General features: G+C 45.2%; 1 protein-coding gene across 1 annotated transcript in view; it reads right to left on the bottom strand.

Annotated features, from left to right (window-relative positions):
* Window positions 1-1026: 1026 nt before the first annotated feature.
* Window positions 1027-19673, bottom strand: part of LOC119320963 (protein CHROMATIN REMODELING 24-like) — a 19533-nt gene continuing 886 nt past the window's right edge. The window contains exons 3-20 of the mRNA XM_037594855.1: window positions 19180-19671; window positions 18504-18634; window positions 18348-18402; window positions 17925-18161; window positions 17769-17824; window positions 17590-17680; window positions 17011-17148; window positions 16844-16921; window positions 16188-16397; window positions 16027-16098; window positions 15297-15380; window positions 15079-15197; window positions 14863-14974; window positions 14680-14748; window positions 14502-14596; window positions 1444-1572; window positions 1230-1350; window positions 1027-1140 (exon numbers count right to left, since the gene is read on the bottom strand). Of these exons, the coding sequence (XP_037450752.1) occupies window positions 1027-1140; window positions 1230-1350; window positions 1444-1572; window positions 14502-14596; window positions 14680-14748; window positions 14863-14974; window positions 15079-15197; window positions 15297-15380; window positions 16027-16098; window positions 16188-16397; window positions 16844-16921; window positions 17011-17148; window positions 17590-17680; window positions 17769-17824; window positions 17925-18161; window positions 18348-18402; window positions 18504-18634; window positions 19180-19671 (2403 nt within the window). The remainder of the gene's footprint in view (window positions 1141-1229; window positions 1351-1443; window positions 1573-14501; window positions 14597-14679; window positions 14749-14862; window positions 14975-15078; window positions 15198-15296; window positions 15381-16026; window positions 16099-16187; window positions 16398-16843; window positions 16922-17010; window positions 17149-17589; window positions 17681-17768; window positions 17825-17924; window positions 18162-18347; window positions 18403-18503; window positions 18635-19179; window positions 19672-19673) is intronic.

Here is a 19673-nt window from a genome sequence, read left to right on the forward strand (position 1 = left end):
AAGTGAAAATCCGTAGATTCAGTTACCGTTATTGCTACTGAGCGATGATATTGCTAGGCAATTCATCTCTTCACTCTCTTCTAGCGCAGTGGGTTTTTTAATAGTGCTCGAGGGTTCACGTCCTCTTTTTAGTGCCGTTTTTTGTTCATGGGAAGTAACGGTGAACTCAAGACAGTTCCAGCTGACCAGCTCCCAAGCCTTCGGACGTATGCTGCTCATTGCACTCTGACCCCCCGTCGTTGCTGTTGATAGTGTCGCTGCAAACGGCGCCGGCCCTTGAACAAATTTTGGCCACAATCACGCAAAGCGGCAATGACTGAGGCGCCGTGGCTCTCCGTCAGGAAGATCGATCTCCAATATCTCGTGGATAAGGCCACGGCCCGCGGGGAAGCTCACGGCTTTAGTTCTTCATGTGAGCACCATCTGTGCTTCCGAGAAGATTGAGCGGGTCTTCCTCTTACAGGAAGATGTTATAGAGGGCCTTCCTATAAGATGATGCTGTTCTACTATGTGTGCCTTTTAACTACACAGGCTTGTTTTGTTGTTACTTTGCATGCCTCTGATGAGTCCTCGTCTTCTTTCCAATTCCATTATTCTTCGGTGACGCGTTTACTCTCCCTGTCAGGACTTCTCCTCATTGTGAAACTCAATTTTTTTTTATGGAAAGCACCACCAGTATTCTCATGCACATCAACTTTGTGGAGACTTCAGTTCAAATGCATTTGACTTGTAGGAAAAAGATGACATTAAACGATGACATAAAGTTCAGAGGGTTGGGAAGACCGCCCTCTGACACCTGCTGCTTCCATTGGAAATCAATAACAACATTCAACCAGCATCCATGGTGTTTCATACACTCATCCAGAACATAGAAAAGAGAAGCTGAACCAACAAACGTTGGATGCAGCCACTTACAGCCTCGGCAGTGTTCGACAGAACAAAAGACATAATCAAATCCAGCAAGCAGATGAACTACTTCGGTTGGTCACGAGCTAAGATGCAGCAGCCTGGTGAAGAAGAGCTTAATTAGCAGACCACTTCCTTGGACGGCGACGACGACGACTCGGCGATCACCGCCAGCTTTTCGTCATCCAAACCATATGTCCTGTCTCCACACTGAGGCAGCCTCGGCTCCAGCGTCTGCCAGCTACAATATATATACATTCCTCTCAGCTCATTACAGATAGGCGAAAGCACATAGCTCTTTTGCAGAACTGAAGGAGACTTACCGTGCTTGCGAGGGTTTCCGACAGCCGGTTGATTTCTTCGGGGATATCTGAATCTGTGTTCTTGCCTGCCAAGTGTGTTTTAGCAGTGAAGCACTCGACCTTTGGCTTAGCATGGGCACCCCTATGACGTAAACTCAAGTTTAGTGATAATCCAGTTGATGGCTGCTAACAAAAGAACGACAAAATGCGGTGTGTTGGAGGCAGCAGCACTGACCTGCCCGGAGCATCGTTCTCACTCAACATCGGCAAGATTTCTGTTTCTGAAAATAGGAGGCTGTGATGACTCACACCTGCTATTCCTTGCTTCTCCAGAAACTGGATGTGCTCCCGCAACGACTCGTCCCTGGAAGATATAGTACAGGCAAACAGATTAACTTTTTTTTTTTGCCGGGTGAAAGAGAGTTTTATTCCATAAAAGCAGGGTTACAATCTTGAGCCAGCTGCTCCTCACAACACGGAGGACTCGAACTCAACCATACCGCAGTACAACACTCGGTACGGCTATAATGTGCCAAAAGATGAGCTACCCTGTTTTGATCTCTACTAATTTTCAGAGGAACTGTCAGGACCCCGACTCAATGCCACATCGATCTAGCATGTAACACCTCATATCACTTTGCGGCCTCACGCACGGTATTCCCACGGGTGTCGCCCTACCTTTATCCGGGACCGTTTGCGCCTTTTGGCACACGTATATGACAGTGTCGCTAGCATCTATATGATAAGGAGCCCGGGCTGACATGGCTAGTCGTAACCCAAAGTGGCACAAACTTACAGGGACAGGCATCCATGACCCAGCATCGAACGTGTCGGTCATCAGCGAGTGAATCCAGGCTGTAGTACTGGGCTAGCAGGACTCCGGTGAACCGGGCTGTAGCGGGCTAACAGGACTCCGGTATTCATCGCGTGACATTTCCCCGAAGGGACAGACACAGGAACGAAGAAGGACACATGCCGGCCAGCCTAAGTGTTCCGGAGCAGTAGCAAGCTACCATTGGAAACACTAGGAGACATTTCCCGGTAAGAGAGGCTACTAAGGATAAACAACTAGATAGTCAGATCCCACACATACCAAGCATTTCAATAACATACACACAATATGCTCGATATGTGCAAACACAACATGGCATCACAACATGACTCTATGACTCAAGTATTTATTCATTAGGCTCCGAGGAGCGAGATATTACAAACATAGGTCTCATGACCCAACATTCAGAGTATACAAGTCAAAGCACAAGCGGAAGCTATCATGTCTGAGTACAGACCACTATAAATGAAAAAGGCTGAGAAGCCTGACTATCTACCAGATACTGCCGAGGGCACAAGATCGTAGCTGAGGTAACAAGCTAAACGTCGAAGTCCAAGCGGAACTACTAGTGAGACTGAAGTCTCTCTGCAAAAACATAAAATAGGCAAACGTGAGTACAAATGTACCCAGCAAGACTTACATCAGAACTAACTACATATGCATCATTATCAACAAAGGGGTGGTGGGGTTTAACTGCAGCAAGCCAGCTTTGACTCGGTGGCTATCCTAAACTACGACTGCAAGCGACTCTTTTGAGGTGGCGCACACGAGTCCACATATTCACCATATCAATACACCACTATGGATCCGCTCCCGTCTCCCTACGAGAACGCCATCCATAGCACTCACGCTTATCTTGCGTATTTTAGAGTATCCACTTTCACTTGTCTATGAACTGATATAAGCAATCCAGAAGTCCTTTTTCGCGGACACGGCTATTCGAATAGATTAGGTTAACCCTGCAGGGGTGTACTTCTTCATACACGCTCTCACCACTTACCGTCGTTTACACGACATGTACTCGGCAACCTTCAAGCGGAAGCCCAACGTGGGTGTCGGCCACGACCTACCTAATCACCTAAGTCTCTAGTCCAGGTTTATCGCCTATTTGGGTTCCATCCATGAGGAGATCCGGCCGGAGTTTCGCTCACAGCCCCAAACGATGTGAACAGGGTTCCCGAGACACCAAACGGGCGCCCGGTACACCGTGCCACGTGCCTACCGCATCACAGCCCACCCCTACGGTCAGCGCTGCCCACGGCCTCCAGCATACTACAAACACCAGAAACTACTTGCAACTCCTGGACAGAGGAAGGGTGATCAAGAAGCCGAGAGGGTCCATTGGTTTCGGGCCCAATGCGTGGTAGTAGCTGAATCATGGATCACAAACACAGAACTCAGTTCCTGAGGACGGCTGCAATGAGACAACCCACCATGTACTCCTACATGGCCTCTCACCGCTACCTTTACCAAAACGTGTTCACACACTTAGCTCACACACAGTAGGACATGTTCACACGCCTCTGATTCATCCCCGATGAATCAGACCTGACTCAACTCTAAGCAGTAGCAGGCATGACAAACAAGCAAGAATGAGTAGGCACAACAGAGCTCAAACAACTCCTACCCATGCTAGTGGGTTTCATCTATTTACTGTGGAATGACAGGTCATGCAAAGGATAAAGGGGTTCAGCTACCGCAGCAAGTAACAGATGAATCGTTGTTGTCCTAATGCAGTAAAAGAGAGCAGGAGCGAGAGAGTGGGATTGTATCGGAATGAACAAGGGGGTTTTGCTTGCCTGGCACTTCTGAAGATAACATTGAGTCTTCATCAGTGTCAACGATCACAACGTCGGAATATCGTCTACCGGGAGGGAACAGATACCGGCAACAAAGAAGAACACAATCAATGCAATGCACAAAATGATGCATGCTATGACATGGCAATATGAATGTGTTTTGAGCTAATGCAACTAGCAACAGATTAAATGAAGTTGGTTTGAATACAAGATTCAAATTCAAACTCCATATGTGATTATTCAAATGCCATTTAATTGATTTGTGCTATACAGCAGCTATAAGTTGTTCTAACATGCATAAAAATGGTACAGATGGATTCCTTGAATTTTTCTGATAATTTTTCATATATAAATTATTTAATTTGGAGTTACGGTTGAATTACTATGAATTTTTGAAGTTTTGAACATTTTCTGGAATTTCCTGAATATTTAGAATTAAAATAATTCCAGAAAATGATTTAACTGCGTCAGCCTGACGCCAGCATGATGTCAGCGAGTCAACGGCCAGGTCCAGGTCAAACCTGACGTGCGGGGTCCACACGTCAGTGACACAGGAACTAATCCCGGTCAAACCCAGCGCTGACTGGGGTTTGACCAGGGGTGGGGCCTACTGTCAGTGGCTGTAGGTGGTTTAGTTAGTTGGATTAGCTCCTAATGACGGAGCCACGTCAGCTCCCGCCGAAGTTTCGCCGGCGACGACCATGGCCGACGACGGAGATGCAACGTGTGCTCGCTACGGAGCACCATTCGACGCGTGGTTTGCTCCTACGGGTAGCTGAAGATGCGCCGCATCCAACTGGGCGAGCGGCAGCGGCTGTGGTGGCCGGAGCTCGCCGGAAACGAGTTCGCGGCGGCGCCGGAGTTCGGGCGCCGATCGATTCGACGCTATGGTGCGCTACGGGAGAAACTGGTGGGTGCTGCGGGCTCCTGAGGTTGCGGTGAGCACGACGGTGGGCTCGGGAGCGAGCTGTGGTGGCTGTGGCCACGGCCACGCCATGGCCGGCGGCGAGAAGCTCTCGGCCGCGGTGGTAACGGCGGCTACGGAGGGAAATAGAGCACGGGGAGAGAGGGGTTCGGCAGAGGAGCTCACGGCGAGGTCGACGAGCAGCTCGGTGGGCTCGGGGAGGTGGCGGAGACGGCGAATCGACGAGCGGCATCCGGCGGTCGTGTGTGAAGAAGACGGCTCGATGACGGCGATGCAGGGCATCCGAGGTCGCTTGACTCGTCGGAGAGGATGAGGGCGAGGTAGCCGAGCTACTGGGCACGCCGAGGGTCGAGGGGGAGGCTCTGGGTGCGGCAACGGCGAGCGGCGGCGATGAGCTCCGCTCGGGCTGCGCGAGAGAGAGAGAGAGCAGAGGAGGGGGAAGGGGTCGAGAGAGAGAGAGTGCGAGGGGGTTCCAGGGGGTGGCGTGGAGCTGTGGGAGACGTCCAGGAGAGGAGGAGGCAGCCAGGCAGGGAGGAGGTGGCCGGGGCGCGTGGCCGCGCGCGCCACCGAGCAGCTTCGGGGCGAGGGGGAGGAAGACGACAGGGGGAGAAGCGGCGGTGGGCTGGGCCGGCTGGAGGAGCTGGGCCAGGTGGGCTGAGGTGAGCGCCAGGTAGTCCTCTGCTCTTTCTATTTTTGTTTTTATTTATCTATTTTGTTCTGTGTTGTTTTAGTTTAGTAATATACTAAACCATTTTATAAAATCCTGAAAATAGTTATGTGGCTAGAACTAAAATATACCAATCCACATAAAATGTTCCAGTAATTATTGGACATATATTATTTATATATCAAATATATATCCAATGCAAATAGCTATTTATTTAATTCAAAGGCCCAAAATAATTAACTCTGAGATACCAAAAATATTGTTTTGAGTTTTACCTCTTTGCAATATTTTCAGAGACTAAGAGGAACATTTCCTTGGACTTCTTTGAGGAGATTTTAATGTTGATCATTTTTAGAAGGTTTCTGAGGCTTTGAAAATTCCTCAATTCAAATTTCATTTGAATTAAAACATGATCCTCACATGAGGTCTAGCCTAGTGCATAACAGGACCAGGGATGTGACAACTCACCCCCACTAAACAAAAATCTCGTCCCGAGATTCAAGCGTAGGGTAAGGTGAAGGGGAAACGCAACTAGTATAATCTTCACGATCCAGGGTGCACTTCATAAGAGCGTTGATTCGATCACCATCATTGTCTCGAAGTCTTTCTCTAAGAACTCCAACTAACATGACAAGAAGAGGGAAGGAAAACTCTAGAAGAATTAATCTTCTCAAAGAACGAACAACTCAGGATTAACTCACGGAATGGGACATAGCAACATCTCTCGAGCTGAGAGACGAAGCACACCTCTAGAGGAATGGAGTGGAACAGATGACGAAGGTTCACTAGGTAGACAACGATTCCACACCTAAGAAGGTGGTGAACGGTTGTCAATGTAGCGAGGAGTTGAGTTGCCATGATACCTCAACGAGACATCCTGGAGGGGGGGGGGGTGATTCGTAGATATATCCCCTTAAGTGGCAAAAGAATTACCTTTGATTCAGAGATCATTGAAACTCTTTAAACCAGCCTAGGACAATTCTCGAGCGATCGTTTGGAGGGGGTCGGTAGAATGGCATACTCGGACTTGGATGATGTGGATTACCTTGTTGAAGACAACGTAATGGATGAATTTGCTTATCACCGGAAATGGAAGAGACCCATGGTAGAATGGCACATTGGCGGTGCAAGCTGGGAACAAAATGCAAATGCTGGGAATGATTCTGGTAACTGGGAAGAACCCAACAATAGAGAGTGAATTCACTGTTTGAGAAGGTCATAGCATTGCCGAGGGAACTGAGAGCATCCCAATTAGAGCCGATGATAACACGTAGCGCTTGTGCGTGCTCTCAAGAACTTGAGCATTTCCACAATCATCAAGGTTTTATCAACAACCGCGTCAAGGGTGCTGACAACACAACATACTACCATGATGAATAGCGATGGACGATGCAGATGCGAAGGAGGATAACACTTTCTCAGATTTCACCTTAGCGAGGCCAAGCAAATAAAATCTGGATGATCGACCGAGAGACATTTAGCACTCCGCTTCTAATGTTCTCCTTGATGTGCTAGCGTAATCCACCCATAGATATGGTTTGATATCTAGAACATCAAGTAAAAAGGTCAGACTTCGGAACACAGAAATCCATAGGGGCAACTAGGGAGTAATCCTACGAAATCCCTATGGGGAGGTGGCCAACTTCCTCAAACAAGATACTATAATAATAGGTCTACCGGATGGGTGTGTTGGCCACGACATCCACCTTGCCGGTTATTGAGAGACCAATATTATAATTCTTGGGAAATGTTCCAACCATCACATCTGCCTGAGATTCAGATCTGGTTGGTGTCAGGATATCCCAGACTCATCAAGTCTAGAAAGAAAAATGAAAGTTTGCAACACAAATCGACGAGATAATGTTTCGGGATTCTCGGGGAGTGAGCTACGATAGTAAGCTCCAAAACATGAGCTGGTTCTGCTACAAACATGCGAACACGTTGTCCCAGACAAGCATGGCCACGTAGCAGTCTTATAATTAAACACTACCGAGTTCAGGTGGAGAACCATCATCGAGGATATCGAAGTCTTCACGCAAGTCCATGGATTAGATCCCAAGCATAGACTTCTTTTCCTTGAACAAGTCAATCAGTGGCTTAGTGTGCTAGGGACACATATAGAATGAAGGTTGCAAGTCTCCAGACTACAGAATACTTCGCAAGTGTGCATGACTGATTTGGGATGATTCCAAAGGAAACAAAACAATCTTTCTCAAATTCACGGCGGCAACTTTCACCAAATGCACGTGTATAAGAGGAAGTCACTCCTTTCATCAAACAAATACTTCATGAGCTAGCATGAAGAAAATGCTTTCAAAAGTTTCCAACACTAGCTTAATGTTCAACAACATCATAGAGGAGATAAGGATGTTGCCAATGGGCTCAACAACAATTCATCTAGGTTTCCTTTTAAAAGGAATTCCATAGTTAAGTGAACACGGTGATAGCATTGGTCAGACCAAAGATGTAATGGTGTATGCTCGAGGGATCAACCACGAATAAGACAACATTACGAGCATCGTTGGTACTGATTTGATTTGACGATAGCCCACACTCAAATCAAAGGATTGATAAGACAATAGGTCCAGCAACTGATCACAAGGACCAATCGATGAAGATATCATCTTTCTTCAGCACACCCTACACAAGAATATCCCTTTGGAACGAACTAAGTCAGGCAAGCTTTTATCTTCCAACTCTCCAAGTTGTTGTCTAGCTTAACCAACTAGCTCAGGGATATCTAACACCGATTTTTGGAGAGAAGGTGGTTCACAAGAACCCAACTTGATCACGAGATCAACATAGCGGTCAGGCGACAACCTGGTGATACTTCCGAGAAGAAATTTGGAATATCATGAACCACTGGTATGTTACTAAGCTCGAGAACAATCTTACTTTTCAGGGCAAGACGATATGATCAAATAAGCAAGGATTGGCACTATCCTAACTCACTGATCGGAGAGTGCACCAGAAATAAGGACTAGGTAGCACAATCAACCTTAGGGTGACGATTCAATAATCAACACGCTAAGAATGAGGTTATCGTCCATTTAACTACCAAGCAATGGAGTTGCTAGCAGTATTGATTTCACACGCCATGATTCATTTGTCGGCATTCCGGTTACAATAACACGGAAACCAAGAAATTATCAATGATGATCAGAAGTATTACTACGTCAAGAATTCATAAGATGGTGTGCAATTCCCATGATATTCCTGATATAAATATGGTAATACTTCAAGGTAGAACAGACCAGAAGCTGGATTGGCATTTTGATCTGCGGAATACAATTGCTTTGACCCAATCCTAGATATGGATGAGATTCTGGAGTTTGTTTCTCCTATTCATTCTGAAATAGAATGGCTTGGCGGACCACAAGGGTAATAGGCATCGACGAACGAATGCACGCATACTCTTGACTATCAATTGATAGGCGAGGGTCGGAAACAACTAAGATGGGACAACTCAAAAGAACATATGATTTTCTGAGTTGTGGATGCATGGATTAGCATGTCGAACGAAGTTCAACATATTTCTTCCAGATAACCCATGCAGAAAGGTAGAACTGGCAGAGCCACAATATATAATGGAGAACTCATCAAGAATAATCCTGTTGTGATATTTCAGTTCAACGAGGAACTTCTGCCATAAGTAGTTCATGGTATTTGGAAGAAGAAGATACCACGGACTTCAAGGACTATCGCAAAGGTTACTAATATCCTAAAGGCACTAGCAATTACTATCAACATGAAGTAGGTAGAGTGAATCTCGGGTTCAAGAACCCAGGAACAGAATACCTATTACTAAGTAGCATCACAGGATGCTTTCGAGAATGATGGCCAGAATCATCACACTGGGAACACAAATCATGGCTAAATTACTAGATGATCCTCTAAGACACCTAGGGTCATAATAATATCTCCAACATATATGTCAAGGTAACGGAGTACCTCAACTCCCTGATTAGTGTGGTTAATCTGGCCCATGGGAACATTGAAACGGGAAGAAAGGATTTGCAAATGCATCAGACTACTTAGAAACCTGGGATGACTCGGACAGCATAACGGCTGTAAATGCTCAGAAAAGATTTGAGACATTCACAAAAATGGTGGCATAACCACTCAGAAGCACAATATCAAGGTTTCGAGATCAACAATTAACATACGGAAGTAGTAGGAACTGAACTGAGACTTAAATCCAACAATCTTATAAGTCCACTGATTAGTAACACGTGATCCTAATAGAAAGAAGAGATAGCCTAGTTCTTAATCCCCGTAGAAGAGAAGATGATGACTCAGATCAGAAGGCCATGAGGTATAAGGAGTAAAAAGAGCCTTACGTTCCATCCCACAATCAATTCCCCTACATATAACTAAAGAATTTCTAGACTCAACATCGACCAGTTTGGCTTGGTAATCCTACAGGTAGTCAAGCTCTGATACCAACGCTGTCAGGACCCCGACTCAATGCCACATCGATCTAGCATGTAACACCTCATATCACTTTGCGGCCTCACGCACGGTATTCCCACGGGTGTCGCCCTACCTTTACCCGGGACCGTTTGCGCCTTTTGGCACACGTATATGACCGTGTCGCTAGCATCTATATGATAAGGAGCCCGGGCTGACATGGCTAGTCGTAAACCCAAAGTGGCACAAACTTACAGGGACAGGCATCCATGACCCAGCATCGAACGTGTCGGTCATCAGCGAGTGAATCCAGGCTGTAGCACTGGGCTAGCAGGACTCCGGTATTCATCGCGTGACATTTCCCCGAAGGGACAGACACAGGAACGAAGAAGGACACATGCCGGCCAGCCTAAGTGTTCCGGAGCAGTAGCAAGCTACCATTGGAAACACTAGGAGACATTTCCCGGTAAGAGAGGCTACTAAGGATAAACAACTAGATAGTCAGATCCCACACATACCAAGCATTTCAATAACATACACACAATATGCTCGATATGTGCAAACACAACATGGCATCACAACATGACTCTATGACTCAAGTATTTATTCATTAGGCTCCGAGGAGCGAGATATTACAAACATAGGTCTCATGACCCAACATTCAGAGTATACAAGTCAAAGCACAAGCGGAAGCTATCATGTCTGAGTACAGACAACTATAAATGAAAAAGGCTGAGAAGCCTGACTATCTACCAGATACTGCCGAGGGCACAAGATCGTAGCTGAGGTAACAAGCTAAACGTCGAAGTCCAAGCGGAACTACTAGTGAGACTGAAGTCTCTCTGCAAAAACATAAAATAGGCAAACGTGAGTACAAATGTACCCAGCAAGACTTACATCAGAACTAATTACATATGCATCATTATCAACAAAGGGGTGGTGGGGTTTAACTGCAGCAAGCCAGCTTTGACTCGGTGGCTATCCTAAACTACGACTGCAAGCGACTCTTTTGAGGTGGCGCACACGAGTCCACATATTCACCATATCAATACACCACTATGGATCCGCTCCCGTCTCCCTACGAGAACGCCATCCATAGCACTCACGCTTATCTTGCGTATTTTAGAGTATCCACTTTCACTTGTCTATGAACTGATATAAGCAATCCAGAAGTCCTTTTCCGCGGACACGGCTATTCGAATAGATTAGGTTAACCCTGCAGGGGTGTACTTCTTCATACACGCTCTCACCACTTACCGTCGTTTACACGACATGTACTCGGCAACCTTCAAGCGGAAGCCCAACGTGGGTGTCGGCCACGACCTACCTAATCACCTAAGTCTCTAGTCCAGGTTTATCGCCTATTCGGGTTCCATCCATGAGGAGATCCGGCCGGAGTTTCGCTCACAGCCCCAAACGATGTGAACAGGGTTCCCGAGACACCAAACGGGTGCCCGGTACACCGTGCCACGTGCCTACCGCATCACAGCCCACCCCTACGGTCAGCGCTGCGCACGGCCTCCAGCATACTACAAACACCAGAAACTACTTGCAACTCCTGGATAGAGGACAAGGGTGATTAAGAAGCCGAGAGGGTCCATTGGTTTCGGGCCCAATGCGTGGTAGTAGCTGAATCATGGATCACAAACACAGAACTCAGTTCCTGAGGACGGCTGCAATGAGACAACCCACCATGTACTCCTACATGGCCTCTCACCGCTACCTTTACCAAAACGTGTTCACACACTTAGCTCACACACAGTAGGACATGTTCACACGCCTCTGATTCATCCCCGATGAATCAGACCTGACTCAACTCTAAGCAGTAGCAGGCATGACAAACAAGCAAGAATGAGTAGGCACAACAGGGCTCAAACAACTCCTACTCATGCTAGTGGGTTTCATCTATTTACTGTGGAATGACAGGTCATGCAAAGGATAAAGGGGTTCAGCTACCGCAGCAAGTAACAGATGAATCGTTGTTGTCCTAATGCAGTAAAAGAGAGCAGGAGCGAGAGAGTGGGATTGTATCGGAATGAACAAGGGGGTTTTGCTTGCCTGGCACTTCTGAAGATAACATTGAGTCTTCATCAGTGTCAACGATCACAACGTCGGAACATCGTCTACCGGGAGGGAACAGATACCGGCAACAAAGAAGAACACAATCAATGCAATGCACAAAATGATGCATGCTATGACATGGCAATATGAATGTGTTTTGAGCTAATGCAACTAGCAACAGATTAAATGAAGTTGGTTTGAATACAAGATTCAAATTCAAACTCCATATGTGATTATTCAAATGCCATTTAATTGATTTGTGCTATACAGCAGCTATAAGTTGCTCTAACATGCATAAAAATGGTACATATGGATTCCTTAAATTTTTCTGATAATTTTTCATATATAAATTATTTAATTTGGAGTTACGGTTGAATTACTATGAATTTTTGAAGTTTTGAACATTTTCTGGAATTTCCTGAATATTTAGAATTAAAATAATTCCAGAAAATGATTTAACTGCGTCAGCCTGACGCCAGCATGACGTCAGCGAGTCAACGGCCAGGTCCAGGTCAAACCTGACGTGCGGGGTCCACACGTCAGTGACACAGGAACTAATCCCGGTCAAACCCAGCGCTGACTGGGGTTTGACCAGGGGTGGGGCCTACTGTCAGTGGCTGTAGGTGGTTTAGTTAGTTGGATTAGCTCCTAATGACGGAGCCACGTCAGCTCCCGCCGGAGTTTCGCCGGCGACGACCATGGCCGACGACGGAGATGCAACGTGTGCTCGCTACGGAGCACCATTCGACGCATGGTTTGCTCCTACGGGTAGCTGAAGATGCGCCGCATCCAACTGGGCGAGCGGCAGCGGCTGTGGTGGCCGGAGCTCGCCGGAAACGAGCTCGCGGCGGCGCCGAAGTTCGGGCGCCGATCGATTCAACGCTATGGTGCGCTACGGGAGAAACTGGTGGGTGCTGCGGGCTCCTGAGGTTGCGGTGAGCACGACGGTGGGCTCGGGAGCGAGCTGTGGTGGCTGTGGCCACGGCCACGCCATGGCCGGCGGCGAGAAGCTCTCGGCCGCGGTGGTAACGGCGGCTACGGAGGGAAATAGAGCACGGGGAGAGAGGGGTTCGGCAGAGGAGCTCACGGCGAGGTCGACGAGCAGCTCGGTGGGCTCGGGGAGGTGGCGGAGACGGCGAATCGACGAGCGGCATCCGGCGGCCGTGTGTGAAGAAGACGGCTCGATGACGGCGATGCAGGGCGTCCGAGGTCGCTTGACTCGTCGGAGAGGATGAGGGCGAGGTAGCCGAGCTACTGGGCACGCCGAGGGTCGAGGGGGAGGCTCTGGGTGCGGCAACGGCGAGCGGCGGCGATGAGCTCCGCTCGGGCTGCGCGAGAGAGAGAGCAGAGGAGGGGGAAGGGGTCGAGAGAGAGAGTGCGAGGGGGTTCCAGGGGGTGGCGTGGAGCTGCGGGAGACGTCCAGGAGAGGAGGAGGCAGCCAGGCAGGGAGGAGGTGGCCGGGGCGCGTGGCCGCGCGCGCCACCGAGCAGCTTCGGGGCGAGGGGGAGGAAGACGACAGGGGGAGAAGCGGCGGTGGGCTGGGCCGGCTGGAGGAGCTGGGCCAGGTGGGCTGAGGTGAGCGCCAAGTAGTCCTCTGCTCTTTCTATTTTTGTTTTTGTTTATCTATTTTGTTCTGTGTTGTTTTAGTTTAGTAATATACTAAACCATTTTATAAAATCCTGAAAATAGTTATGTGGCTAGAACTAAAATATACCAAACCACATAAAATGTTCCAGTAATTATTGGACATATATTATTTATATATCAAATATATATCCAATGCAAATAGCTATTTATTTAATTCAAAGGCCCAAAATAATTAACTCTGAGATACCAAAAATATTGTTTTGAGTTTTACCTCTTTGCAATATTTTCAGAGACTAAGAGGAACATTTCCTTGGACTTCTTTGAGGAGATTTTAATGTTGATCATTTTTAGAAGGTTTCTGAGGCTTTGAAAATTCCTCAATTCAAATTTCATTTGAATTAAAACATGATGCTCACATGAGGTCTAGCCTAATGCATAACAGGACCAGGGATGTGACAGGAACAAACTCCCTATCAACCAGAAGTGCCTTAATCTCGGCATCTAAATGACCATAGACCGACCTAGATAAAGTGTCACCCAAAATAGTGGCTAGAGCACATGAGGAATCCGATTGGACAATCACTGGTTTATCCGAGTGCTGAATGGCCAGTGCCATTCCTTGCATGAGGGCATGAATCTCTGATTCCAGTACATCACTTTGCAGCAAAGAACCTAGAGTTGTCACCGACTATTGCTATCAGGGATCAAGAAGCTCCCTGTCCAGCCGATTCATGTGAAAACTAGCTGTTAATTAGTTCTCCTTTTTTTGCAAATTTCTTATTATCCATTTCTTTTGGGTACCTCAAATTGTCCTAGCAAGAAGAACTAAAGCCTTCTGTACCTCAAAATGTCTCCATAACACCTCAACATTTTTTTGTGTGTTTTCTGACTGATTTGTACTAAGTAATAACTAAAGCCAGTTCCATTTCATATTTATGTTAAAGTACATGGAGCCTCGAATGTTCCAGTGCTGATATCATCAGAATTAATGCAACAAAAGAAAATATCTTACATGTCAAGCTGCTCTCCATGCTCTTCTTGCAATTGTTTCTGGGTAAGGGAAACATCAAAACCTTGTTTCGGCAGACTAAAAAGCTCTTGAATTTCCTGAAGATACGCAAAAGAATTAGGCATAGTACCCAGTAGAACATCCAGCAAGTAATGGCAAGTAACGGTATCATGATACGTACACTCTGGCTGAAGTAACGTCTCTGTTCTTTCTTCTCCGTGGCTGCCCTAAACAAAGCACCCTTGAGGACCTGGAAAAAGGTATATACGATTCAAGGATGCGAAAGTATGGAACTTAAAGATAGGACCTAGAGATGTCATTATGAAAAACATTGGAGTAAGAAAATTCTAGATCATATTTGAACCTGCGATTTATACATCTTTTCTTCGACAGTTGCAGAGGTCATTAAGCGGTACACAATCACTTCTTTGGTCTGTCCAATTCGATCAACCCGATCAATGCTCTGATTATCTGTACTGTAAAATGGAAGATCGTGTTATGGAATAAAAAAACTTGCAGTGACAAGCATTCATAAAAGCAAAGGAATACACTTGTTAAGGACGTGCCAATGTTCGGATACCTTGGATTCCATGCAGGATCAACTAGTATGACACGAGCTGCCTTGGTGAGTGTAAGTCCAAGACCACCGACTTTTGTGGTCAGTAAAAATATTTGACCTCCATAGCCCTCTTGAAAATGCTGGATATGCAAATGCATAATACGTAAGCAACATAGCATGTAGTATAATTGAGTCCATTGCCTAACATAACATAGAAAAAGGGAAGTGAGAACAGGAACCTTCACAATCCTTTCCCTCTCGGAAATATCAGTGATGCCACCATCCATGCGAGAACAGTCGTAGCCCTCTAATATTATAGCTTCCTGTTGCAATGATCGAATGTGTTACAACAGATGAGAATCCACGTCTCAAAACTACTTTTTATGATATACTGTAGTACACACTCAACAAAAATGGGAATGTATATTCTGATGCCAGCACTAGATCAGACATGCCAAAAGCCACCAGTCATGCTAAGACAATATTTTATCTCAAGTACTACTTGTCTATTGAACGGAACTTGAATGTGATATGCCTCTTCTGTTGCACACAAGTGTCTAAGACTCAACGTAACAGTAAGACGTGCACAGATTTTAACATCAGTATATTTTGTAAGCAGAAATTATCCATTTACTCTACTAACAGAGTTTATCATGTACTACCTCTGTAAACAAATACAAGACGTTTTAGAGACTTAACACAAGTCTCCAAAACGTCTTATATTTGTTTACAGAGGGAGTACGTGAATATACAAAAACAACAATATGTACAAAATAGTACTACCTCCGTCCCTAAAAGCTTGTCTTAGATTATCTAGATATGGATGTATCTAACACTAAAACGTGTCTAGATACATCTGTATCTTGACAAATCTAAGACAAGCTTTTTGGGACCGAGCGAGTAGATCTAATTTAAATGTTATAGTATATCACAAAAACACGGCATGCACTCCAAGAATTGACAACAGACCTGAATAAAGTTTAGCATTTTACGAGTCTGAGAAAATATCAGAACATGGTGGCCCTCTTCAAGAAGATTCGGCTGCAACATCAACGTTAACCATTTGAGTTTGCATAAAGAAATAGTTGGAGTACATTACTAACAACTAATATGCTTCAAAGAATGCTTACCAACAAAGACAGGATAAAAGATAACTTGCATGAGACTTCCTGACTGAATTGTACTGCATCATCATCATGAGCCATATCTGCGAGGTTCATGGCCATTTTTTCAACCATCACTATATCCCGAGTACTAAAATCTCCATCCATGCCTTCCAAGATGTCCTCAGCAGCTCTCTGAGTTAATATCAGTGGGTGATCACATATTTTTTTCAATACCTGTTGAGGAAAAGGAAAAACATGAAACAGACATAATTGCACAAAAGAATGTGCACAGAAAAACAAATGACAAACTAAGGCCATACAATTAGCAAATGCTGCCTCCCAAGTGTATTTTTGGTTTAGCTCAGAGGTACGGAAAGGATTAATAGTAAGGGAAAATTATTGTCTTAGAATAGTTAGTCAATATGCAAGTTTAACAATAAATGATGAAGAGAGTGAGAGGTAAATGAGGGCAAGAGATAGAAAAAGGAGAGCATGCCTTATATTTTGATATAATATTGCAAACTCTTTTGAATGTAAGTATACGATGAGCATACATAAGGAGAGCTAAAGGAGTAGATGACACCAATAAGAGAACAAATAAAGTTAGCAAATCAACAAGACAACAAATAAAGTTGGACAAGATGGATGCAGAGAGAAGGCTTTGGAGCTTATGTGCTTACATTAAGAGCAGCCAAGGGATTTCCTTCCGATTCAAATTGAACTAGCTCACTGTTAAGAAAAGCTTTATATAGACGTCTCTGCACCCAAAAGATAGACAAATTGCAAAATTGTCATTCGCCCAATTACTCGACCAGTTTTGCATTAGCGACACCAAAATTTATAGTACCTGGCAATCTGTTAATTTCAGCCAGATAATTAGCTCATCCTTCTTTGGAAGCTTTTTATCACCTGTCAACCCAGTCTCAAGGGACACTTTACTTTTCATGCGTCGCAAGAAATATGGCTTTATCCGTTCTCTTAATTCCTGTGAACCAAAGTTAATTATGAAAGAACAATTATAATAGGTTTAGTTCAGACGACTACAAGTAATTATCCAGATTCAGATGGCTTAATCTAAATGGCTTGCCCTCTCATGGTTCAACTAGAAGTCGACATTAGACAATGTGGAACTGAAAGGCAATTCAGTTAGAGAATTGCTTTCACATGTCAAACCAGAGACGAAAGTACTACTTAGCTAATATATTAATACATTATGCACATCTTAGAGATCAGTTCATGTTCACCTTGTAATTTCTCAACAAATCACAATGACAAGAAGTAATGGCATTGCACATGGTGGAAGATATCAAACATGATCATCATTTATACAGTACTAAAATGCGGACATACCAAAAACTAAGAAACAACGCTGACACACTAAAGTCTATCTGTCAATTGGACTCAAACACACAAAGATGACAGGTACCTTCGCTGCATTTGACCCTATGTGCTTCTCTCGATTGCTAGCGTTCTTGTCATTTCCACGACTGATAGACCGTTGATACCTTGTTCTGAACCTGTCAAAATACAGAAATAAATAACACTAGATGGTGTGAAGTAAAGCAGCATCACTAATGCAGGAAAACAAGGGAGCAAGTAAATTACTCTTCCTTATCACCCAAGGCTTCTGGGCAACAAAAATTTAAAATCACCCACATTTCCTACAAGAGTATACATGCTTATTTGCATCAGTAACAGGAGGACAAAGTACATAGGAGCATGTAAAGTACAAGGTTTTTAGAAATTTCAGCTAGGTGATACCATCAAGTTATTTTGAATAGGTGTTCCACTAATGGCAATCTGATGGACACAAGGTATTTCAAATAAGCTTTGGGCTCTTTGTGTATTGGGGTTCTTGATATAATGTGCCTCATCAAGAACAACATAATTCCATAAGTCCTCCTCCTCCTCGTCGCCGGCATCATTATAGAAGTCACCTCTTATTAGATGGTAATTGATCCGGACAATATCATATGTTGTCAATACGATACCTCCCTCCTGTAATAAGACGGTAAATAGCTGATGTGACTCACTAAAATGTATAGAAAGAACTAGCTATGCAATTTTTTTAGATGGCGCTTATGCGGAAATGATTTTCTGCTCCATTTGACAGTTCGGATAAAAATTAAGGATATGAATGACCAACAGAAGTTAATTTATCTTAGGAAACCAAACAAAACAAACCTTGAAGGCATGTTGAAGCTCTTTATCACGAATATTCATGTTGGAACCATAATACCTGTGAAAAGGAAGAGGAATCAATTAGCAGAAATCAACAGGGCCTGATCTGTATCAATTAGGGGGTGGGGGGATGAAATATTGTGAAATAGGAGATCCTACTCGCAGATCATGTGGCTGAGGCCGACAACCGAAAGCTCCTTGATCCATTGAGTGAGAAGTGTCTTAGGGGCGACAACTAGCGCCCTCCTGATCAAACCGGAATGGAACAACCCTGCCAAGAAGGCAGAAACCTGCACCGACATAAAAGTAAGGATAAACTCTCTCAATCAGGATATTGCATCACCAACTTGATATTGAGAGTATATATATTTTGTCTGAAGGAAACGAGTGCTTATGTAGTACACAAATTACTAGCTTGGAAACAAGTATAGTTAAGCACGTGATACAATAGCAACCAAATAAATTCTATTCTTGTGTCGGGTCAGATGATAAATATAATCGGTTTCAGTCCCTTACCATGCAGGATGTAGTTTTCAGAATAATATCTGCAGGCTAGTAGTAGCAATTAGCATTCATCAGCAACAACCTTCCTAACACCAGCAAGTAGTATCTCTGTTTCTAAATATATATATATGACGTTTTGGCAGTTTAAATTGAACTACCAAAACATCTTATATTTAGGGGTGTATAGTTAAGGGAGAAACCGAGCCGATGATGGTGAGATAGACACAAATTAACAGGTCTTGTTATGATTGATCAATTTGATCAATTTAATGAGGAGAACAACCAAATGAATGCCAATGGGTTAGAGAAAGGGAGGAAATAGGAATTGGACCTGCATGGTCTTGCCGAGTCCCATCTCATCTCCTAGGATCCCGCCGGTTCCCATGCAGTGCAGCGACCAGAGCCAGCCGAGCCCCTCGCGCTGGTGGGCGTACAGCATCTTGTATACCCTCGCTGGGAGCCTGTACGGCGGCCTGCCGCTTCCCGCGGCGGCCCTCATCTCAAAGTCCTCCTCCTCCTCCTCGTCGCCGTCGGTGTCATGGTGGTTTTCCACCTCCTGGTCTGCCTCGTCTTCATCATCAATGGAGTCCAGAAGTATGTCAGCCGGCTCCTTCTCCTCCTCCTCCTCGTCGCCGTCGGTGTCATGGTGGTTTTCCTCCTCCTGGTCGGTATCGTCTTCATCATCTATGCAGTCCAGAAGTATGTCAGCGGGCTCCTCCACCTGCTCCTCGTCGCCGTCAGTGTCATGGTGGTTTTCCTCCTCCTGGTTGGCCTCGTCTTCATTATCTATGCAGTCCACAAGTATGTCAGCGGGCTCCTCCTCCT

Source organism: Triticum dicoccoides, chromosome 6B (genome assembly GCF_002162155.2).
Source record: "Triticum dicoccoides isolate Atlit2015 ecotype Zavitan chromosome 6B, WEW_v2.0, whole genome shotgun sequence".
Classification (NCBI taxonomy): domain Eukaryota; kingdom Viridiplantae; phylum Streptophyta; class Magnoliopsida; order Poales; family Poaceae; genus Triticum; species Triticum dicoccoides.